General features: G+C 38.0%; 1 protein-coding gene across 2 annotated transcripts in view; it reads left to right on the forward strand.

Annotated features, from left to right (window-relative positions):
• ptprq (protein tyrosine phosphatase receptor type Q) overlaps positions 1 to 20,790 on the forward strand; it is a 45,638-nt gene that overhangs the window by 4,549 nt on the left and 20,299 nt on the right. The window contains exons 8-34 of one of the 2 annotated variants that reach the window (XM_055036330.1): positions 61 to 357; positions 1,942 to 2,072; positions 2,332 to 2,461; positions 2,559 to 2,712; positions 2,856 to 2,962; positions 3,492 to 3,589; positions 3,988 to 4,156; positions 4,247 to 4,507; positions 4,638 to 4,798; positions 10,106 to 10,217; positions 10,826 to 10,934; positions 11,543 to 11,657; positions 13,676 to 13,745; positions 13,830 to 14,029; positions 14,117 to 14,345; positions 14,464 to 14,592; positions 14,675 to 14,821; positions 14,904 to 15,064; positions 16,108 to 16,609; positions 16,697 to 16,858; positions 16,948 to 17,127; positions 17,264 to 17,371; positions 17,574 to 17,855; positions 18,700 to 18,981; positions 19,411 to 19,531; positions 19,641 to 19,795; positions 19,904 to 20,049. In XM_055036330.1, the coding sequence (XP_054892305.1) occupies positions 61 to 357; positions 1,942 to 2,072; positions 2,332 to 2,461; positions 2,559 to 2,712; positions 2,856 to 2,962; positions 3,492 to 3,589; positions 3,988 to 4,156; positions 4,247 to 4,507; positions 4,638 to 4,798; positions 10,106 to 10,217; positions 10,826 to 10,934; positions 11,543 to 11,657; positions 13,676 to 13,745; positions 13,830 to 14,029; positions 14,117 to 14,345; positions 14,464 to 14,592; positions 14,675 to 14,821; positions 14,904 to 15,064; positions 16,108 to 16,609; positions 16,697 to 16,858; positions 16,948 to 17,127; positions 17,264 to 17,371; positions 17,574 to 17,855; positions 18,700 to 18,981; positions 19,411 to 19,531; positions 19,641 to 19,795; positions 19,904 to 20,049 (4,718 nt within the window). Of the gene's footprint in view, positions 1 to 60; positions 358 to 1,941; positions 2,073 to 2,331; positions 2,462 to 2,558; positions 2,713 to 2,855; positions 2,963 to 3,379; positions 3,590 to 3,987; positions 4,157 to 4,246; positions 4,508 to 4,637; positions 4,799 to 10,105; positions 10,218 to 10,825; positions 10,935 to 11,542; positions 11,658 to 13,675; positions 13,746 to 13,829; positions 14,030 to 14,116; positions 14,346 to 14,463; positions 14,593 to 14,674; positions 14,822 to 14,903; positions 15,065 to 16,107; positions 16,610 to 16,696; positions 16,859 to 16,947; positions 17,128 to 17,263; positions 17,372 to 17,573; positions 17,856 to 18,699; positions 18,982 to 19,410; positions 19,532 to 19,640; positions 19,796 to 19,903; positions 20,050 to 20,790 lie in introns of those variants that run through there. The other variant, XM_055036336.1, reaches the window with a different exon arrangement.

The raw sequence follows: 20,790 nt of genomic DNA on the forward strand, positions 1-20,790 counted from the left end.
ATAATACAAGGCATTTTTAAAATGTGTTTTTAACTCCTGTGTTTGTGTTTGTGGATGCAGCTCCGATGCCTGTGCAGGTTGCAGTCCCTCTTGCTGTGGGGACAAACTACACGCAGCTGTATGTTCTGCCTCCACGGGTGGGTCTGATTGACGGGGTCAAAGTGTGTTCGTGTCTTGGCGTTTGCAACAGGACATGTAAGGAATTGTGTGCCACTTGTGACTGGCATTCCCTCCCCGCTGGCATTTTCATTGCAACCATCAACAACCTTACTCCAGGATCACAGTACCAGCTCAGTGTGTACAGCACTGTTAAAGAGAAAGTGGGGCCACCATTCTACACCCGTCCCATTAAAACAAGTAAGTTGCCTCCCAGTGATAACAATATTTAGGTTTTTTTACTTTGTGTGTTTTTTTACTTAAAAAAAAAAAAAGATGACAAGACTTATTTATTTGATATTTGATTTCACTAAATCCTTTTCAGAGTAGAGAACCTTCCCAGTCAATATTAATTTACTTTTTTGTTGTTGTTTTTTTTTTCACTTTGCCATTAGTGAAAAAAACTTCTAACAAAATGAACAAAGCTTTATGGGCAGGTGGGAGAATTATATAAAACTTTTTAAATTTATGTCATGATACAATAATATTCTAATATCAAAAACATACCTGGAGTGTGGTTTTGATTCTTTCATGTGTGTTTGAGGAATATTTGAATCTCAGAATGAGGGTAGAATCATAGTGTGGTGCTCTCTTTCAGAGTTGGGCTTGACCTATCTTTTTCAGAGTGGAGAGAACTTAATGTTTCATCATACATTGGTATGCTTTTAGGCAACTTTGTGAATGAGTCTTTCCTGTCTAAAGTGACTGAGCATGAAGCAAGATTCAAAAAGACATGGATATGCCTGTTTGGTCCACCCAACTCAACAGAACACCTTAGAGATTAATTGCAATGGGAAATGAGAGTTTGTCCTTCTTGTTAAACAGTCTGAGCGCACAAATGCACTTCTACAGGATCGATAAAAAATGTCCATAAAGACTCTCCAACACCTTGTGGAAATTGTTCCAAGAAGAGCTGAAAATGTTAAAACTACAATTGGATGGCAAACTTCTTACTTGAATGGGATTCAAGTGTGCGCAAAGGAAGTCAAGCAAATATGTTTGGCAACCGAGTGTAAATCATTTTGGAGTTAACACGTAAAACTATAGTTTCTGCATAAAAGCTTGACGTGTCTTTGTTGAGACCGGTGAACTGTCACAATATTTGTCAGTTCCATTAAACTTAAAAATCTCACCTATCCTGTAATTAGAAAGAAGTCTCATATCATATGAAATTAATTGTGATATGAGACACTTCTTTTTGCAACATTTGATTGATACTGTGACATTTGACTGAGATTAAGTGTCAAATCAAAATCTGTTTTATAGTTTCTACGTGTGCTTTCATGACAGCTAAATAGAAAAATAAATTGCACCCGATACACTGTTGTCACCATCCATATTTGGCATCAGTCTTTTTTTTTTCTTTTTTGCATCATCATTTCATGCAACTGTCACTAACCAGATTTAAAATTTAATCTGGCCTAATCTTGGGAGCGGATCACATCTGCTTCATATCTTTGAAGATTTGGAGTTTAATGATACATTGATTTAGAAAATAATAGAAGTCTGCATTTTTTTTAGGTTTTGCTACGCATAGTAAGGCTTAGCAGTAAAATTTACAAGATATGTCTTATTATAAACCATGGGGATGTTTCACAGACAAAATGATTTATTTTCTTTAAACATGTAATAAGAGTAGTCCTTAACATCACTCATTTTGCTTGAAATCTTGTACAAAAAGTATTTATTCTCTCCTGTTTGTGTGTCCTTTCATGTTTTTCATTGTGTTATAAGAACAAGTACAATGCTCTAGTGCATGTTTTGTGATAATATGTTTGATTTTAGGTCTGGTTCCACCTAGCAGAGTGAGGGAAGGAGTAGTGACAGAAACATCCATAGAGCTGCTTTGGGATCCGGCACCAGGAAAGGGTCAGAGCTATGAGGTCATCTGCCACAACTGTGGCCAGGCACTCAAGGTGAATAAATAAATTAATGAATGAATGAACAAATAGAAATGTAAATGTTTTCTCATGTTTGGAAGCAGATACATCAAAATTTATTATTACCCACATTATGCAATGCCCCTTTGGTCATTGTTGGATTGCTATGATTAGCTGATTGCATGTTTTTATGCATAACATTTTAATATGGACACCAGTACAATGTTTTGTTCCTCGGTAATTAATGCGCTACTGTAATTATTACAGCATTTGCCTATTGATTTGTGTGTTACAGGTGCAGAAGGTATTCAGTCAGAGTGCAGTGTTTTCTGATTTGATACCAGGTTCACTCTATCACTTTGCTGTACGTGCAGAGAAGGAGTCCTTTGCTGACAGTTCACCGGTCTCAATCAATATCACTGCAGGTAAACACACACGCACATGCACCCACGCACACACACATTGTAACAGTTCATCTTTCTTTTCTATAATGACCACATGCTTTGCTTTTTGATGTGGCAGTTCCTGGCCAAGTGGAGGTTTCACTCGTCAATAAAACAACATCATCCATATGCATTAGCTGGAGTACCGCCAGAGGACTGCTGAGCTCATTCATTCTGTCTATCAAAAACACAACAACCATTCAGGAGCTGATCATTTCTCATCAGGAACACAGGCCAGTCTCTTCTCATTCTGCCACAATCAAAATTAATATGAACCCAGAGTTGTTATCGCTGACTGAAACCTGCTCCTGAAAAGACTGACTGCCAAAGCAATGCATGTGTGCTCATGTGTGTGCTCATGTGTGTGTGTTTGCAGATCATACAATTTCCAAGGTCTTGTTCCTGGGACTAAGTATACGATTGAGGTATTTACCATCAATGGGGAGAGGAGAAGTAAACCTTCGACTGTAATTCTGTATACACGTGAGTTAAAATGTGTCTGTAAAAATCTGCAGGTGTCCTGCAAAGCCCAAAATGATGTATACGTGTGGCAGTTTTTGGCTTTAAGCAATCTTGAGATTTTACCAACATGTTTTGTCTGACTGGAATTTAGAATCAGAGAGAGAATCTTTGGAGGGAGCTAAAAATTAGGGTGATGTAAAGAAATTGTTGAGGCTTCAACAATTTATCTTTATCACTAAAGATAAATTGTTCAAATTGTTCAAATTGTTCATGTGAAAACATGGGGAAAAATTTAGGAGTTGTCTGTTTGCTGTAATCTTTTTTTTTTTTTTTTTTTTTTTTACAAAATTACATCATTTTTACCTTTTTATTATCTTATGAGAGATAACTTTCATATTCTAGCCAATACAAACTTTTTGGTTCAAGGGTGATCATTTTAAATCTAAATTTGCCAGAGGTAAATGTCTGCCTGCACACTGTCTGGCAAACTTATTATTTTTTGCATTTTCATAGTTTCAGTATCATTAAGAAACATACTTCTTGTCTCAAGTTCCAGGGATGCCAAAGCAAGTGGTTACATCGGAGCACCCAGTGACGTCTGTATTTGTGACCTGGAGGCCACCAGCAGGACAGGTAGACAAGTACAAGGTGAGATGTTGAATCTGCCAAATCTGTCCAAGAATTCACTTGCATTTTACAAAAGATAATCCAACTTTATGACTTCAAAAAAAAAATAATCCTGGCGTACTTGATATTTCTAAACATCTATGTCAAAATATAATACTCAGCTGTGACCTGCATTTATTAAGTGGTTGTCAGGTAACCACTGTTGGCACACTAAGGATCTGGTTACAACCCTTTAGAGATAAATGACATTCAGATTTAGCTCAGAACAATAACTAAGCACAGTTTTGAAAAATACAATTAAAGTAAAGGGGGATTGTTCAAAACATCTTGAATCAAGAATTCACAAAACTAACATTTTCATTGTTATTTATTAAAGATTATTTTTAATAACATTTTAACACTGACGGTCTCTTCGGCAGCTTGCATCTGGTCTCTTGTCCGTGGACAGGGAATTGTGGACTGGAGTGTTTGTTGAGAGCACAAGCTATGAGATCAGAGAGTTGATCCCGGGGTCAGACTATGGTGTCAGCATTCAGAGTATCCTGGGCTTAGACAGCAGCCGTGCAGCAAAGAGAGAGTTCAGCACACGTAAGCAACAGAAATAATCTATCGTCTATATTTCAGGGCATTTCCCTAAAAATATTTGGAAAATTTCCTAACTTCAGATTCGTCTTCCAGGCCCTGCAGGATTCTGCCGACTTCATTTAGATAAAGTGGATTCTTCGTCCATATCTGTGCATTGGGACGAGGCGCCTGGAGAGTTTGACTTTCACAGATTGACGGTGGCCGGCGCTTCGATCACACAAACACTCATAATACCAAAAGGGGAGCAGGTTGCTGTGGTTACAGGGCTACTGGATGGCTGCAGCTACAATGTGAGCATCAGGAGAGTGAGAGGGGAGACAGCAGGAAGTGCTGCTTTTGTGACTGTCACCACAGGTGGTTATTTCAAGGGCTTCACCAATTAGACTCCCAGTTAATCATGCCCAAACTCAACGAGTCTGTGTTAAATTATAGAAACATTCTCCTCCACTCTGACTCTGTTTCTTATTTTTCTGTTTCTTATTAGTGCCAAAGCCTGTGAGAGGTGTCCGGTTGGTCAGCATTTCTGGACGGGCATTCTCACTACGCTGGCTGCAAGCAGAGGGATGTGTAGATCGCTACCAAGTTAACTTGGTGCCAAACCATGGCAGAGTGATATTTCACCCTGCCTATGATGGATACATTCAGGTACACACACTTTAAATGAAATCATAGGAAATATGCAGTCTTTTTTCTAGTAGGACACCATCAGGATGGTGTTAGCACAGTTACTTTGCTGAAAGTTAAGGTTTCAAGTACTTTTTTTTTTTTATTGTGAGAATTTAGTAGCATCTCCCTATGTACATTGAAGCATCTCTCCTCCCATTCAACCAAGTCCCACCCCATACTGGCTGCCAGGTATCCAGTATCTCCCAAAATGTAACCTTACACACCGCACACATACATACACACCCATGGAGACAAAACACAGTGCAGGGTTGAGTAATGGATCACATTATTTATTAAGTTAGCTTCATGAGCTCAGTTCTGAATCATTCATTAACTTAAGCAACTCTCCCAAAAGAGGCAAAGAGACAAGCGGTATAGCTTTAGCTTTGTGCCAGTCAAAGGATTTACTAAAATTTTGGAATATCTCAAGATCAAGATATTATTTTCACCCAATGTCTGGATGATCAATGCTTTAAATTGTTCTCAACTGCTAACTTTTATTCTCTAAGACTGGACACAGAGAAAGCCTCTCACCGGCTGTGGCTAAACAAAAACTAACTCCAAAACTCTGCAATATGTTGTTCTTCTCAGCAATTTTAATGCTCACAATCAAATTCGGAAAGGTGTATTCACAGGTAAGAATTCCCCTATTAATATCTGCAGTTTTTCACATATTTCCTAATTTGCAAATTACAGTTTTACTGAAATGAGTTTTACTGAAATGTGAAATGTTTTACTGAAATGTCACAGACCAAGACCTCATCAAGTACAAGATTTAGATAGTGTAAGGACAATGTTTTTGACATTGAGTTCAAGCCTTTTACTTTGATAGCCCGAAATATATTCAGTATAAACAACTGGCCTCAAAAGTGACTTAGCCCGTGTACACCTCAGGTTTGTTAGGGAACATTGGAGAATAAAACAGATAGACACAGCAGATAGGTCAGGGATACAATAATAGAGTGATTAAATGAAGGATCAGGATATGCCTACATGTATGGAGGACCAAAACTGACATAATTAGAAATAATTAATTTCTAATTAATTCAAATCATAATGGAAACTCATAAGCTGTACATTTGTAATAAAACAATTTAATTGCCATTCCTAATGTGTGAATGTTCTTTATAAGTGAAAGTAATTTCCCAACCCAATTAAAAATACATGGCAAGACAAGTTCTGTTCACATTTAGATTTTATTTAGATTTTTCTTGTCCTTTAGTTTTGTTGTCTTCAAGAAATGTATATTTTGTTTTCCCTTTGCTGACATGTGCTGTCATCAAAAAATTTGTATTAATTTTACTTTTCCTTACATGTGTGTTTTCATCAAGAAATGTTTTTTCTTTTTCATTTCCCCTAAACATGCAGGGGTTTTTTCAAGAAAAGTAAATATTTTGTTTAGTGTTTTCCTAAGACAAGCCCTCCTTTTTTGTCATTGCCTCCTCTCCTTTTTCTAGTTCTCCTTTATCTGGTTCTCCTTTTTCTAGTTCTCCTTTTTCTACTTCTTGCTCTGCTCCGTTTTCTACTTCTTTGGGTGCACCTTTATTTTAATAAGGAGATGTACCTTCCATGTCCAGCTCCTACTATTGGCCAATAAAGCTTTGGGACCAACGTCAATGCGTAAGACAATGTGGGGCATTTACGTCTTATGCAGTTGCTAGGTGCTTTCTTTACAGGCCACAGAACAAAACAAACTTTAGCATTGTGTTATTATTGTGTTATCGACTGCAGTTGGATAGTGTTTCAAGTTGGATAGTGGAAATTCTAATATCCGTGGAGCAAGCAGCTTTTAGATCAAGGTTGATCTGATTTATGAACGCTAATTTCAACCAGCCGTTCTCAAATTGTTTATCAGTCATTCCAAAATGGAAACTCATATTTTACATGGATTTATTATACATAAAATTAAGTATTTCAAGCCTTTATTTTTTTGTATTTTTATGGAAATTCAAAATTCAGTCTTTCCAAAAAATAGAATATTGATTAAAAATGTTCAGAGCATAGCACTGAGGCGATCACCCTATGGCTGTGCTGATGTATTGGAAGCCCAGATTGCTCTGATAGTGGCTTCTGCGTCATTTGGGTTATTGGCTCAAATTTTTCTCATCTTCCTCTTTGTAACACCTCAAAGGGTCTTTATTGGATTCCAGGCCAGGCCACTAAGCTAACCAATCAAGCGCAGTTGCATGGTCATTAAACCAGTTATTGGTACTTTTGGGAGTGTAGAAAGGTGAAAAGTCCAGTTTGAAAATTAGTTTAGCACCTTAAGAAAGCTTCTCTACAGAAGGAAGAAGGAAGATCTATAAAAGTCCCTCATAAATGGTTGTGCTTACTATGTACAGTACAGTGGACATGGTACATCAAATTACACACAAAGAAGGAAAGTGACTTTTGTAAACCTATGAATCAATGAAAGAAGAAGCATTGTTTTGATGACGTGCTGAAGTGGGAGAGTCAGACAGCCGTTTCTTCAAAGAGAAACGGCTGATTTGTTTTAAGATATGTTTGACATGCACAACATTTTCATATCAAGGGAAGGTAAAGTTTCTTGATTGTGCTATGAAATGGCTAAGATATGCTTAAAGGTTTTGATGTTCAAAAAGGTATTTTAATCTGACAAATCAGCCTCATTGGACAAATTTGAATTATTTGAATATAATTGTACAGTTCAAAGTTTTTCTTCAGTCCTTCTCCAGATCTCCCATTTTGTTTTCCTCTTCAGCAGGGCCTTTTTGAAATAAATAATATTCTTTTATCTTTTACAGTCTTCTTCCTTCCTAGTCTTAGGTTATGCTTCTTCTCCTCATAGATCATAATATTCCAAAACATATTTTATCTTAAGATAGAGCTGTTACATACAGAATGTTCATGTAGGTACTAATTTAGAAATGCTTAGTTTAAGTGTGGTTGTTTAGATCTAAGAAGGGAATATTGAAATACTGATTACTCTTGGTTAGAACATTAAAAACAAGCTACACCTGAATTGGTGCAAATCTTATTTTTTTCTACAAAGCTTTCCACTTATATATTGCCAGCTTCAATATCCAGGCCTAAGTGGGCTCTGTAATTGAGAATGTATGATGGTCATTTATTTAAATACAAACTGCAGCTTTTATTTTTGATCATTTTAACATTTCTTTTCACCAGTCTAAAACACACCCAACCTAGAAAAGAAGAAACAAAATACTAATAATAACTTTAACAGCTGATCTGATCTTTATTTTTTTGAAATATGTCTTTTTTAATTTATGCAACTTTTAACCTCTTCTGTATGCAACTTAGAATGAGTTTATTATGAGCTTTACACACCATCAATGCAGTACTGAGCTCGACTAAGTCAGAAAAATTTAAACTATGAAATTTAAGAAATGTTTCATTGGATTATATGACAATAATCTGATGTGCTTAGAATTTTCATATTGAAGCAGATAGGTTTTAAAGATTTTTTCTTTGTCACATTAATTGTAATCATGCAAATGTTATAATCTCAATTAATGCAAAAAATCTTATTGATAAAAGAGGAAACTGTAATTTAACCAACCTGAATAGGTGATTGCCCCAAAACCTGAAATAACTGGTTCTGTGATTGTTAACAGTAAAAACTATATTTACTGTAAGCATTTGCAATGAAGTCTGTTTTATAATATTTCACATTTCTTTTGGCCACTTTTTTTTTTTGCAGAGTTGTTTTAATTCAATGTTCATGAATGTTTAATAGAATAGAATAGAATAGAATAGAATAGAATAGAATAGAATAGAATAGAATAGAATAGAATAGAATAGAATAGAATAGAATAGAATAGCATTTATTGTCATTGAACAGGATTCAACGAAATTCCTATTGCAACTCCCGTGCAAAAAGTCAAAGGTGACAGCAATGTCTCTCAATCAGAATGATCATCTTCTAAATATGCTGAAGTTTAAGTGGTGACTGGACCCGTGATACACAGGCAGCAAGTGTCTCTTAAACATTTCAATAAGAATAGTTGAGCAGGTATTTAAAGGAACAAAGGGATAATAGGCAGGCAGGGAGCAATGGGGGAAAAGTGGAGGATGGGAGTAAACAGTAAAATCCAGCAAGGAGGGAAGAAGAGAGAGGAGTTTAAGTACTGTGGAGTCTGATTACTGACCAGTGACAGGTGACAGATTGGAAACAGACTGCAACTGAGAGTGGAAGCCAGACCGGCTGATGAACAGAGAGAGTGCAATGGTGTGAGAGGAGCAGAGGAGGAGTAAACAATGTGGGGAAAAGGCAAGACAGAAATCCAATAACACTAATAAACAACAAACTAAATGCAAAAGAAGGAACTACCACAGAGAGATCAAAGCATCAGTTAATAAACAAGAGATAAGAAAAAAGTAGGCAAGGATGACAGAAACAGAAAAGAAAGAATAGCTCAGACTGAGCACAAATAAACAAAAACTGATCAAAAATGCAAACACTAGAAAAACCCAAAAACCCAAGTTGAGCAGGTACTTACATCATCTAGATGTTTTTTTGTTTTTTATTTTTAATTTACAAAATTTGGGGGGGTTATGGACAGTGGCTTTCTTCTTGGGGTTTATTTATTGCTCAGTGTCTTTCTTATTGTGGAAATATGACCACAAGTGAGACATGCAGGGCTTTAGATGTTGTTATTGGTTCTTCTTTGACCTTCTTGATTAGTTATTGATTCACTCAGATAGACCAAAGTAGTGGGATGGTTTCCCACGACTTTGTGTTTTCTCCTCTTGCAATCCTCTCATTGCACTTCACTAAAGTCTTAAAACTTTAAAATTTGCTTTGTAGCGAGTTCCAGACTGCTGAAGATCAATGGGTTTGCTTCATAACTGTTTTTGAATTTCTTTTCACTGTGTACTGATCTGTTGCTTTTGTGACAGTTTTTATCTATCTCATGTTATCCGAACAGTTCTGTTTTCGACTTTTCTTATCAGGACCCAGTAGTAACATAAAACTCAGGTTTTCCAAGAGAAGTGGAATGATCATTTATCATTTATTCATGATTTAACAACTTAACTGAAGAAAAAAAAATAGCATCTTGTTTTTACACCGGTTATGTTTAATAGCAAAATTGGTTTAATTAAATAATGAAGATTTTGAATTGTGAAATATTAATTCATCATTTCGTAAATCAGAACATCCGCACACAGACAACACATAGTATTTTTGATTGACACAAAAAAACATTTAGAAAATAACACACTGAAACCCGAATGGTACTGCAGCTGTAGGATGTCTGCATGCACAGACAGCAGAGGACCAGGTGTGTTTTGTTGTTTCCACAGGCTGACGTGGTGGATGTTAGTCCTGGGACACAGTACTCGGTGACGGTCTCTGCAGACTCTTCTTCTAAAAGCAGCTCTGGAGTCAGTCGCATGATCATTACAAACGAGAGTGGTGAGATGGTTTTACAATCAGTGCTCATTGTTGGATTTGTCTGATTTATTTAAGTGGTTTCAAGTACAATCAGGCTCTCCTCGTGTTGTTGCCCTGCTGCTTCATTTATTCGCTGCACATGGCACACACACGAGGCAAACGGATGAAGTTGAGCGGTAGAGAGTGCATGAGGATGTGTGCACTTCCTTCACTATTTAATTCCTTTTAGGTAACTTTAGCCGGAGCTTTTGAACCCCTGGATGAATGCGTCTGGAGTGAATGTCAGTGAAATGGCACTGCTGTGTGAAGCCCTATTCATCAGACTTTAACCACATAGAATGTACATGTTTAAACTCCCACACACACACCACCTCCACTAAGACCAGATGAACTACTCTAAACAAAGCTGGGACTTTGTCAGTAGGCTTTGCTGTAAGGATACTAATCTTTAAAATTTGCACCAAACACTTTCTAGGGACAGTAATTTATTAGAAAAATTGAGAGTGTATAGTTCTAACTACATACTTAACTTTGAGACCCAACTTGAGTTAATTCACATCTGGGCTTGTTAATGACACACTGGGTGCTGCTGTTCTCCACTTCACACGCTCTTCCTTTCTTTCCTGTAGTTCCCGGTCCTCCGCTGACCCTTGAAGGAGAAGCTGTTGGTTCTAATGGGATTCTGCTATCCTGGACCATGCAATCAGATGCAAACAATATCGATGGATATGTCATCAGGTATTTTTTTCCCTTCTGTGTTACTGAGCATTTGGTTGACATACATTTTTATTTTTCTAAAATCCAAGACACTATTTGATGTTATACACTTCACCTGCTTTGCCTGATGGTGGTGGTCAGAGGGTCTGGTGGTTCTGGTGCATGGCACTTCTGTTAGCTTGCCCCAGGGCAAATGTGGCTACAATGTAGCTTACCACCATTGGCATATCAATGTGTGCGTGAGTGGCTAAATGTAGTGTGACGTTATTTGGGTCCCCAACACGGTTGTTGAGCTCAATCTATCAGATTATATTTGCAGTGTCAGGAATACTTATTGCTTTCTTTAATAAACAAATACAATGAAAAATTATGCATTTGTTGTGTGTGAAAAACCATATTTTATAGGACTACTTACAGAAGATTTATTATAAATTCAATTGAGTTCAAATATAAAATAGAATTCTTAAAATGATCACATAAAATGATATCCAGTGGATCGGCAACTGCTTCACACAGCAGTAAGATCATCTTGGAAATCCAAATTATTTTCATTTTTGCATTTTAAGTTCATGCTTAAAATGAAATACAGAAATGTGGCATTGCTAAAATGATGTTTGATTTTTTTATAGGTACAAGGAGGTTTGCCCGTACCCCGATCCCTCTTTCACACAGGTGACCAAGTACCTGGATGTACCAGAGACATTGATCACCGACTTTACCTCAGGTTCAACATACCATATCCAGGTAAGAGGAACAATGTTTTTATCATTTGTAGATTGATTGATTTTGAGGGACATGAACATAAGACAACATTAACAGAAGCATGTTTGGATTAGTAGAAATATATCAAACTAATTTAAAAGTATGAATTAGCCTTACTAGTTTAAAGATGTAACTATTCTTGTTGCCTCTGTTCAAACATTCCTGGGAATTGCCCCACTATACTTTTTTACTTTCCACTGTGGCTTTGTGACAGAGATCACAAAAGGAGCAGTCTATCCTCTTGATCTGGCTGAATGCAGGTAATCAAGCCTGATTGCATTATTAATCAAGTAAACAGATCTATGGATCAGCCCAGGCTCTTTCCACTGCCTGTTGTCACTGAACTTGAATGTGATCACGCTTATTAGTTTTCAGAATCCATTAACCCACCATGACCTTGATACAAATGGACGCAGAGATGACACACTTCCCGCACACGCAGGATTTGTTTGAGGGCTCGCATGGGATTATGAAAGTGTGTTCATGTATTGGGTTACTACACCTCCCCTGCATTTGTGTTGGCTCTCCAATTTATGAATCCAACAGAATACAATTCCTACTGGATCTCTGAGAGGGGTTTACCAGTTCTACTAGCAGAGGTTATTCTGAAGGCCCATTAAAACATTGTTTTGTTTATGGAAGCAGAAAAGTGACACAAACCACACTCCCTTGGAGTGTTCATGTTCTCAAAAGCTTTTTAAATTTTGCCACATTGCAACTTATTCTACATAACTGACCAACACAATGTAGTGCATTATTTGGAAGTGAAATGAAAATGATACAAAAAAAGTTTCTTTGGCTTGTACTGTCAGCCCCCTTTACTTGGAAACCCTAAGAGAGATAACTAAGGAAAAACAAATATAATAAAAAAATAAAAAATAAAATAAAGGACTCTGTGAAGTCTTGCTCGAGAACAAACAGTATCATGAAGATCAAGTTTAAAGCACAGTTAAGTTATAAAGCAGTACTGATAAATCATTCATAAACTGAAAGACTTTGGAGCAGGTTTTAAGCTACCAAGACATGTTTGTCCACCTATTGTGAAACATGGTGGTGACAGCAACATGCTGTGTGGCTGATTAGCTTGAGCAAATATTGTGAAGTTTGACAGAATTGATGATGGATGGAGTTAAATACAGGGCAGTCATGGATGAAAGTATGTTAGAGCCTGCATTGTCAATAGACAAAAGGTAATGCAGCTTCATGGATGTGGAAGGCAGGGAAGCCTATCATGCAATTATCATAAATTAATGGACTTTAACATAAGTTGCAGTTTTAGTGAATGATTTATAGTATTTGTTTGTTCTTAAGTTAGATTTTCTTTTATTTACTGGTTTGGGGTATTAACGCAAAACAAGAAATAAGAAAACTGCCAATGACCTCCTGAACACCATTTCTACTCTCCACAAAAATAAATTCCCTAGAAAAAGCTCAGACAGTTTTAGCTGAACCTGTCCAACCCCCTGTTCACAGTTTTTCCTTTTACTCTCAGGATGCAGATTTGCTTTAAAAAACCATAGAACCAAAAGATTTAAGAATTCATTTTTACCTGTCATCACTGTCCTTTTAAATATTTCAAGTGACTGCCAGTAGTTATGGTTTTTATGTTCTTGTATTGTGTATTCTGCGGTGTTATTTATTCTACTACTGTGTTTATTTATTATTGGAGAATTTATTTTCACCAATAATGGCTGGCTTATTACAGCCAGCAGAATTTTATTTTCTGCTGGCTGTAATAACAATTGCCAATTCAAGGTCAAAGAAACCTTGACCTTGAATTGAGTCTGGTGGAGGTTCACCTTATCAGCCTTATGATCATAAACACACAGCCAGACCTACACTGGAATGATTTAGATGAGGAGCCTGCATTATACTGTCAACTGCCTAGAAAAATTGCCTCCGTGAGTCTTCGAAAAATTATTTAGACAAAAAAAAAAACAACAACATAAAAAAAGATAAACAGAAGGATATTTAACAGTTACAATTCTCTTTCTCTTTAGGTAGCAGCTATGTCTCCAGCTGGGACAGGGCCTTTCAGCAAACCTTTGTACATAAAGACATCTGAGTCACGTGAGTAGTAGAACATATTCTGACCTGTTTTCATCCAAAATGAAACATGTGCAGTAAACTTGTGTTTTCATGCATTCCCTGCAGCCCCTGGACTGGTGACCAATCTGACGGCGTATGCTCAAAACCACACTTTCGTCGTTGTTACCTGGTTCCTGCCACACCGCATTAATGGCCTCATCACAAAGTTTGCCGTCAAAGCAAAACATGCTCGAACGGGTCAGACGGTCCGCATACTGGAAGTCAACGCAGAGGAAATCATGACTGGAGCTCTCCCTCACTGCAATGTACTAGATCATTCTGGCACAAAAAATGGATATATCCTCAAAAACAATTCTTCCCTATTTAATTTATTCATAATTTTTTGTCTTCAGGATGCAGCTGATATTTTGTCACGAGCAACTCCCAGCCCTTTGGAGATAACTGCATCGTCTCCAGCCATTACCCTCTCTGCTGTGCCGCCGGCAGCCTCTTGGAATGTGCCCATATCAGTAGGAGTAGATCAGCTGCGGCCTTACACAGCCTATCTATTTGAGGTTTCTGCATTTACATCTGATGGAGAGGGACAAGTAGCCTCCACCATGGTCCGCATGCCTGAATCAGGTGTGGATGAACAAAAAAAAAAAAAAAAAAACTGCAGAATTGTTGCATATTTGACCATATGTCAAATATCGAGCAGAATTTCATAATATTTCTGTTCTTTTGTGTTTCATGATGACAGCACCCGAGGATCCACCTGAAAACCTTTTAGTGTTGAACAGGACATCCAGGTCAATTTCTGTGTCATGGAACTCTCCCAGCAAGATCACTGGAAAGTTCTCCTATGTGCTTTACCTTTATGGACCTTCAGGTTGTTTATTATTTTAAACATTTTATCAAATTCGCACATGTAAACAATTAACACAAAACATATGCTTCTTTCTTTTTCCCAGGTTTTTTGTATGACAACAGCACATGGGATATGCGTTTTCTTTTTACTGGGTTGACTCCCTACACAATGTACAGAGTAGTTGTCCGCGCAAAAGCTGCAGGAGAGGTGGGACCAGCAGCTCAGAAGGTCGTAACAACACCAGCTGAAGGTAAAATGCGCTCTCATACCTGTCTTCCATTCTCGTGAAAGCTTTCACAGAAATAAGTGAAAAAGCTTTTGTTCTTTTTCAGCACCAAGCGCTGTGCAAAACCTGGAGGCAGTAGCTGAGGATTCAGTTTCAATTCGTGTTAGCTGGAGAAGCCCTGCACAGCCCAACGGTCCCATAACTCAATACAGACTGCAAGTCCTGGCTGATGATACTTTGCTGCAGGACATCACCCTCATATCAGGGGTAAAGCAAATATAACTCTTTCCACAACTTTTTAAAATCTGAGATACTAGCAACTCAGTCCTTCAACATAAAAAACATTTGGACGGTATTAACTGTAAAACAGCCCCGTTTACATGATTTTAAAATGTAAATTGTGCTTAAAAAAATGGTGATGCTTCAGTTTCACATCATATATGATAGCTCAGTAAGTAGCTGCAATAATGAAATGCGCTTTGTTCACTGATGTGTCTCCAACAAGCATCTGAGGCCTTCAAAGAACAGCTGGATTTGCATTAATATTAATTTATACACTGGTGGAGTATAGTTCCTGAGTAGGTAACTTCTGAAAGTAAGTAGTTGCACTGAATTTATTTTAGGGTGGTTAAAGAGAAGCAATAATAAAGTATGATTTTTATATATACATTTTCTAAATCATACAGATATGTACCACTTTGTGTTGGTCAAGTACATGTCCTCTCCATAAAATAAATTGTGATTATAATGTGCTAAAAAGTGATGTAAATAATGAGTTTTTTTGATCTGATATTTCACTGTATAGCTACATGTGACTGTACATGCTTCATCTTTTCCTTAAGTTCAATAAAGACATCATTAATTCACCAGATAACTGGTTTTGTTCTACTGCTAAAATGTCTATTTAGATAAAGACTAAATCAGCATATTCTAAACTTATTTAAAATATTAAATATTTTAAATTGTAGTGAATTAGTGCTCCTGTGATGTGTTAAACATGACAAGTTAAATATTTTCATTGACATAAATGTCAGAAAAATATAAGTTTTACAATTACTTCATTTTCTTTAATTGTATTTTATTCTGACATTCCCTTTACATCTAACAGATGTTTCTTGGGATGTATTTAAGTGCAAACCTACCTGTACATTTAGTTTTACTCCTGGTATTTAACTTCCATTTCATGTAAATATGTTCATCAAAAGCAGTAAATCTTAGCTATTATTCCAAAAGGATTCAATGGATGCACTCATCCATTGAATCCTAAGTAAAATTTAACTTTTGCATCTTGCTTTTCTTTCTTCCCTCAGAATACAACTGGTTCATATGAGAATAAAACACTTCCTCCAAATGTCGACAACACTCTGAGGCGTAAAAAGAGATCTGATGAGCTCAGTCCGGTCACGTCTCCACCGACTTTCACGGCTACAGTTTCAGCCCGCACTCCGCCCACTGGAATGACTGCCTCCAGCTTCACTCGCTCAGACAGCAGAAGCACTGATCACACTGCCAACACTGATTTTCAGCCTACCCTCCACCTTGCACTCGCCGATGAGTCCAGCCCGGGTTATGATTCAGAAAGCATTACTCAGTCTTTTGACAATGTCAGCTCTAGGACGTCCGTTCTGCCTGTGACTTCTGTGTCACATAATACCCATCCACCCTGGCTCACGGAGCAGTCACACACAGATGTGGTGACCTCATCCACCTCCGCCTCGGGTTTTACTCCAGGACAGCTGCGCCTGTCCACACGTGATGTTTCAGTTACTGGGAACATTTCAACACGCAGTGGAGCAGTAACAGGAACTCCAGGTGAAACACTGCTCCATATACTCTAATGTTTCACTTTACTTTCTATGTACACTCATGAACAACATGTGCTCCCTATATCTGACCCAGGTGTTACCGTGAGAAAAGAAGTGGTGGACGTCTTGTCTGAGGAGCTTTCGTACTTGGTGTTGGATCTGAATCCTTTTACTGAATATGTGTTCAGAGTCACTGCCTCCACCACTGCTGGGGAGGGACCTGCTGCAGATATCACTGAGAAGACCAGTGAGCAGGGTATGAACAAAAGGAGGGAGCCCTGTTGGGAGCCTGGTCTAAATCTAGAGTTTCTTTACCTGCAATAACATCTTGCATTTTCTTTCTAGTTCCCAGCTCGGTGCTTGAAGTGTCCTATCAAAATATAAGCTCCACATCAATTCTTGTGAATTGGGTCCCGCCACTCAATCCCAATGGGCGTATCACACATTACAGCGTATACGGCCTCAATCTGCGCAGCAATCAAGCCATGAAGTGGGTTACTAACACCACCAGCATATTAATAGCAGGTACAGAGTTCATTCCATGAGAAAATACCAATATATCGTGCTGATTTTTCTTTTCAAGACTGTGTACTTTAGAGTCTGGAGAATATATGTCAATGCATGTTTTTTTTTTCTTTTTTTTGTCTGGTTTGATGTTTAGATCTGGACAAGTATACGGGCTACAAGCTACGTGTAGCTGCATCTACAGCTGTGGGAGAGAGCACTCTGTCAGAGGAGGATGATGTTTTTGTCTTTACTTTAGAGGATGGTATGAAATAATTAGACACACACAATTTCTATCTAATTTTCACTGTTGAAAACTTATTACGCTATTGCAATAAAAAAAAAGAACATCAAGATTTTCCTTCTCAAAATTTCAAGGATATTGAGTGCCTGGATTCTCTGTTTGTTATTTTATCTAAAAAGTTTGAAATCTTCTCTGGTTAATATGCTTCCTATCTTTTTCACAGAGCCAGACTCCCCTCCTGAAAATCTCTCAGTGGTTGAAACGAGTCCCTCTACAGCCACTTTGACCTGGTCTGCTCCAGAGAAAGCTAATGGAGTGATCCAGTACTATGAGGTCTTCTATGAAAACGACTCCTACTTTGCAGTGATAAATACCACTTCAAACAGAGTAACTCTGACCAGCTTAAAGCCATTCTCATTTTACAACGTGTCTGTGAGGGCATACACTCGTTACGGCAACGGCAACCAAACGTCCGAAACGTTGAACCTGCTGTCTGGAGAAGATGGTGTGTTGAAAGATGTGCAGTAGTGTTTAAGCTTCTTGACCCTGGCCATGATTTGTCATTTTATAACTTCCAACTCCAATTTTTATTATTTGGATATTATTTGATGGAAAACAAAAAACAAAATAGCAGAAAAAGCAGAAAATGTATATTTTAATTCTTCTTTGCAAAGTTCTTCGGGCTCAGTTCGAATGGATAAACATCTATGCAGATCTATGTTATGTCTTGCACAAGATTTTAAATCTCAACTTTGACTGGGCCACTCTAATGGGTTGGTGCACGTGGGTGCTCAAAGTCTGGCCTGTGGGCCATTTGCAAGCCCATAAAGAGGTTTTGTGTGGCCCGTTATTGCAACTTTAAAATGGTACAAATCTGAACTGCCGTCACAGGCAATTAAAGTCGGTGGACACCTGCTGGGGCAATAGTTTCATTGATAAATACATCTTAAAAAGGAAAGTGTTTATCTTTTATGAAACTCGTTTTTGTTGTCATTTTAATTTCCTAGTGCCCAAATAATAAGTCATCTCTGGAAATCAAATTCTTCTGTCACCAGCAATACTTTCAGCTCAGTGACTTTGATCCATGTAGCAAAAAAAAAATGGTTCTGTGTCTTTGCCTATGCTCGATCCACCTTGAACTGTTTTCCTATTCCAAGAAAAAGACAATATAAACTATGCTCTCTACTGTGACACGTAATCCCAATAAATGACATTGAGATTTGTGGTTGTAACATGACAAAATGTGAAAAGGTTTAAAATATACAATCCCTGCATGGCAGTTTCCACAAATACACACATGGAAGAACAACGAGAAACTATATCAGACCCTGTTTGTGTTCCATCTGTAGTTCCAGGCAGTCCTCCATATGGACTTTCCTACGAGTCAATCAGCCCCAGTGAGGTGAATGTGTCATGGTCCGCTCCTCTGCAGCCAAACGGCGTTGTTACTCACTACAGCCTGGAGCTCTGGAACTCCACTCATCGCCTGAACCTCACCTCACCGGCCAACTCCCTCCACATCACCCACCTGAGGAAGTACGCTCAGTACCGCATCGTGGTTCAAGCACACACTCGAGCAGGGCCAGGAAACTACAGCAGCGAGCCACTCAACATCACCACACTTGAGGATGGTGAGAGGAATGGGCAAGGGGGCTGGCAATGAGAAAAGGGGGTGGGGTTTGGTTTCACTTCCAGGTTTTTGTGAGATGACATCTCCTCTGACTGATTTGTTCAGAGGCCATCTGATCAAATCAGACCTTTTTGCATGGGTTCTCTCCTCTGTTGCGTCTCTGTGCTTCAACTAACACCAATGTTACATCACAGGTTTCTCAGCCTACAAGATCCCTGTATGTCTCATCCAGACTAATTGTTTCAACAAGAAGAACAAACTAACAGTTTTTGCATTTCAGGAGAATATTCCATTCCTCTCTTGGTATTTTTCTTGGAGCAGTCACAGTTTTCTTCCTTGCACCTTGCCAAATCTTTGAGAGGTCATTGCACCTAACTTCTCAGTTCTTGTTTGTCGTGCATCACTCGAAAGTTTTTCTCCTGCATCTCAGCTCCAGACACCCCCCCTCAGTTCCTGCAATCCAGAAAGTTGTCTGACTATGAGGTCGAACTGTCATGGGAGCCACCACTTAATGCCAACTCAGAAATACTCTACTACATGGTCAGAGTTTGGTGAGTCTGGAAATCACAATTGCTCATTTTATTTAAAAGTGAGAAATTGGTAAGAAAGAACTTGACAGTGTGGCATGAGGATTTTTTTGCTTTTTTTTTACTTTGTTAGGAATGAAACTGCTGAGACGTGGCAGAATGTGACAGAGACATCTGTGGTTATTAATGTGGACTCAGAAAGTCGCTACAATGCCTCTGTCTCCAGCTGGACCAGACTGGGAGACGGAGGAGTGCTGATCTATATCAGCTTTTCCACCACAGAAGCAGGTACTGCAGCCTGTGACAGCTAGCTTTATTGCTGCCTCGCATACAAAATGAACTTTTCTTTGTGTATTTCAACGTGATGTTGGGTCAGTCTCCTGTCTCGTCTTTCAGAGCCATTTGACCCGCCACAGAATGTGACGGTTGTAAATGTGACCGCTTCCTCTGTCACCTTGATGTGGCAACCACCGACTGAACCAAATGGAATCATTGTGCACTACACTATTTACTACACCGACAACAGCACTGTGATAGAAAAGGTAAATCACAAGTTTTAAGGCTTTTGGTAGGGCAACTTAAATTTAAAGTTCTCCCCTGCTCAGCGCTTGGCTGCTGTACGATTGGGATGAATTGGTTTTTTTTTTCATGTTTTCCTAAATATCTTTTTCTTTTTTCAGCATTTTGACTTTGTAGAAAAAGCTGCAGGAGGTCACAGAAATACCTGCCTTGCATTAACTAGTTTTATACTTGTTCTCTAATAGACCCACACAAAGAAGTTCACAATTGTGGAAATAAAAGAATTGTGGTATTTCATTTAATTTTAAATGTAATTAAATATAATGCTGAATTAAAGTTGTTCCATACGATTTCTACTTTTAAAGAAGAGATAAAGCAACTTTTCCCCTGATCTGTCCTCTTACCTCTTCAGAGTTTAGGATGTTTCTTAGTGATCTTAAACACATATCTGAGTCTTTCATAGAACAACCAGAATTATACTGAGTTAAAATACACATGTTAACTTTCATTTAAAGAAGCAGTGATGGACATTTGTCATTACCTTCGCTGTGTACATTTCATGCCAAAACACTTTTCTAATTTCTTCTTTTCAGCTTGTTCCATGACTCCAGAAAGAAAACCATCTCATTTTAGAAAGGATGACAAATTCAGCTTGTGTTGATCAATACGTTTCTTGTTTATTTTTCACACGTCTTTGTACACAGAATACTTTGTGCAACTGTAGAAATGCCTGACTCAGTTTGTGGAAATAACTGGTTTTCCAC

The sequence above is a fragment of the Poeciliopsis prolifica genome, unplaced genomic scaffold (genome assembly GCF_027474105.1).
Source record: "Poeciliopsis prolifica strain line A6 unplaced genomic scaffold, Auburn_PproV2 SCAFFOLD001, whole genome shotgun sequence".
NCBI classification, from domain to species: domain Eukaryota; kingdom Metazoa; phylum Chordata; class Actinopteri; order Cyprinodontiformes; family Poeciliidae; genus Poeciliopsis; species Poeciliopsis prolifica.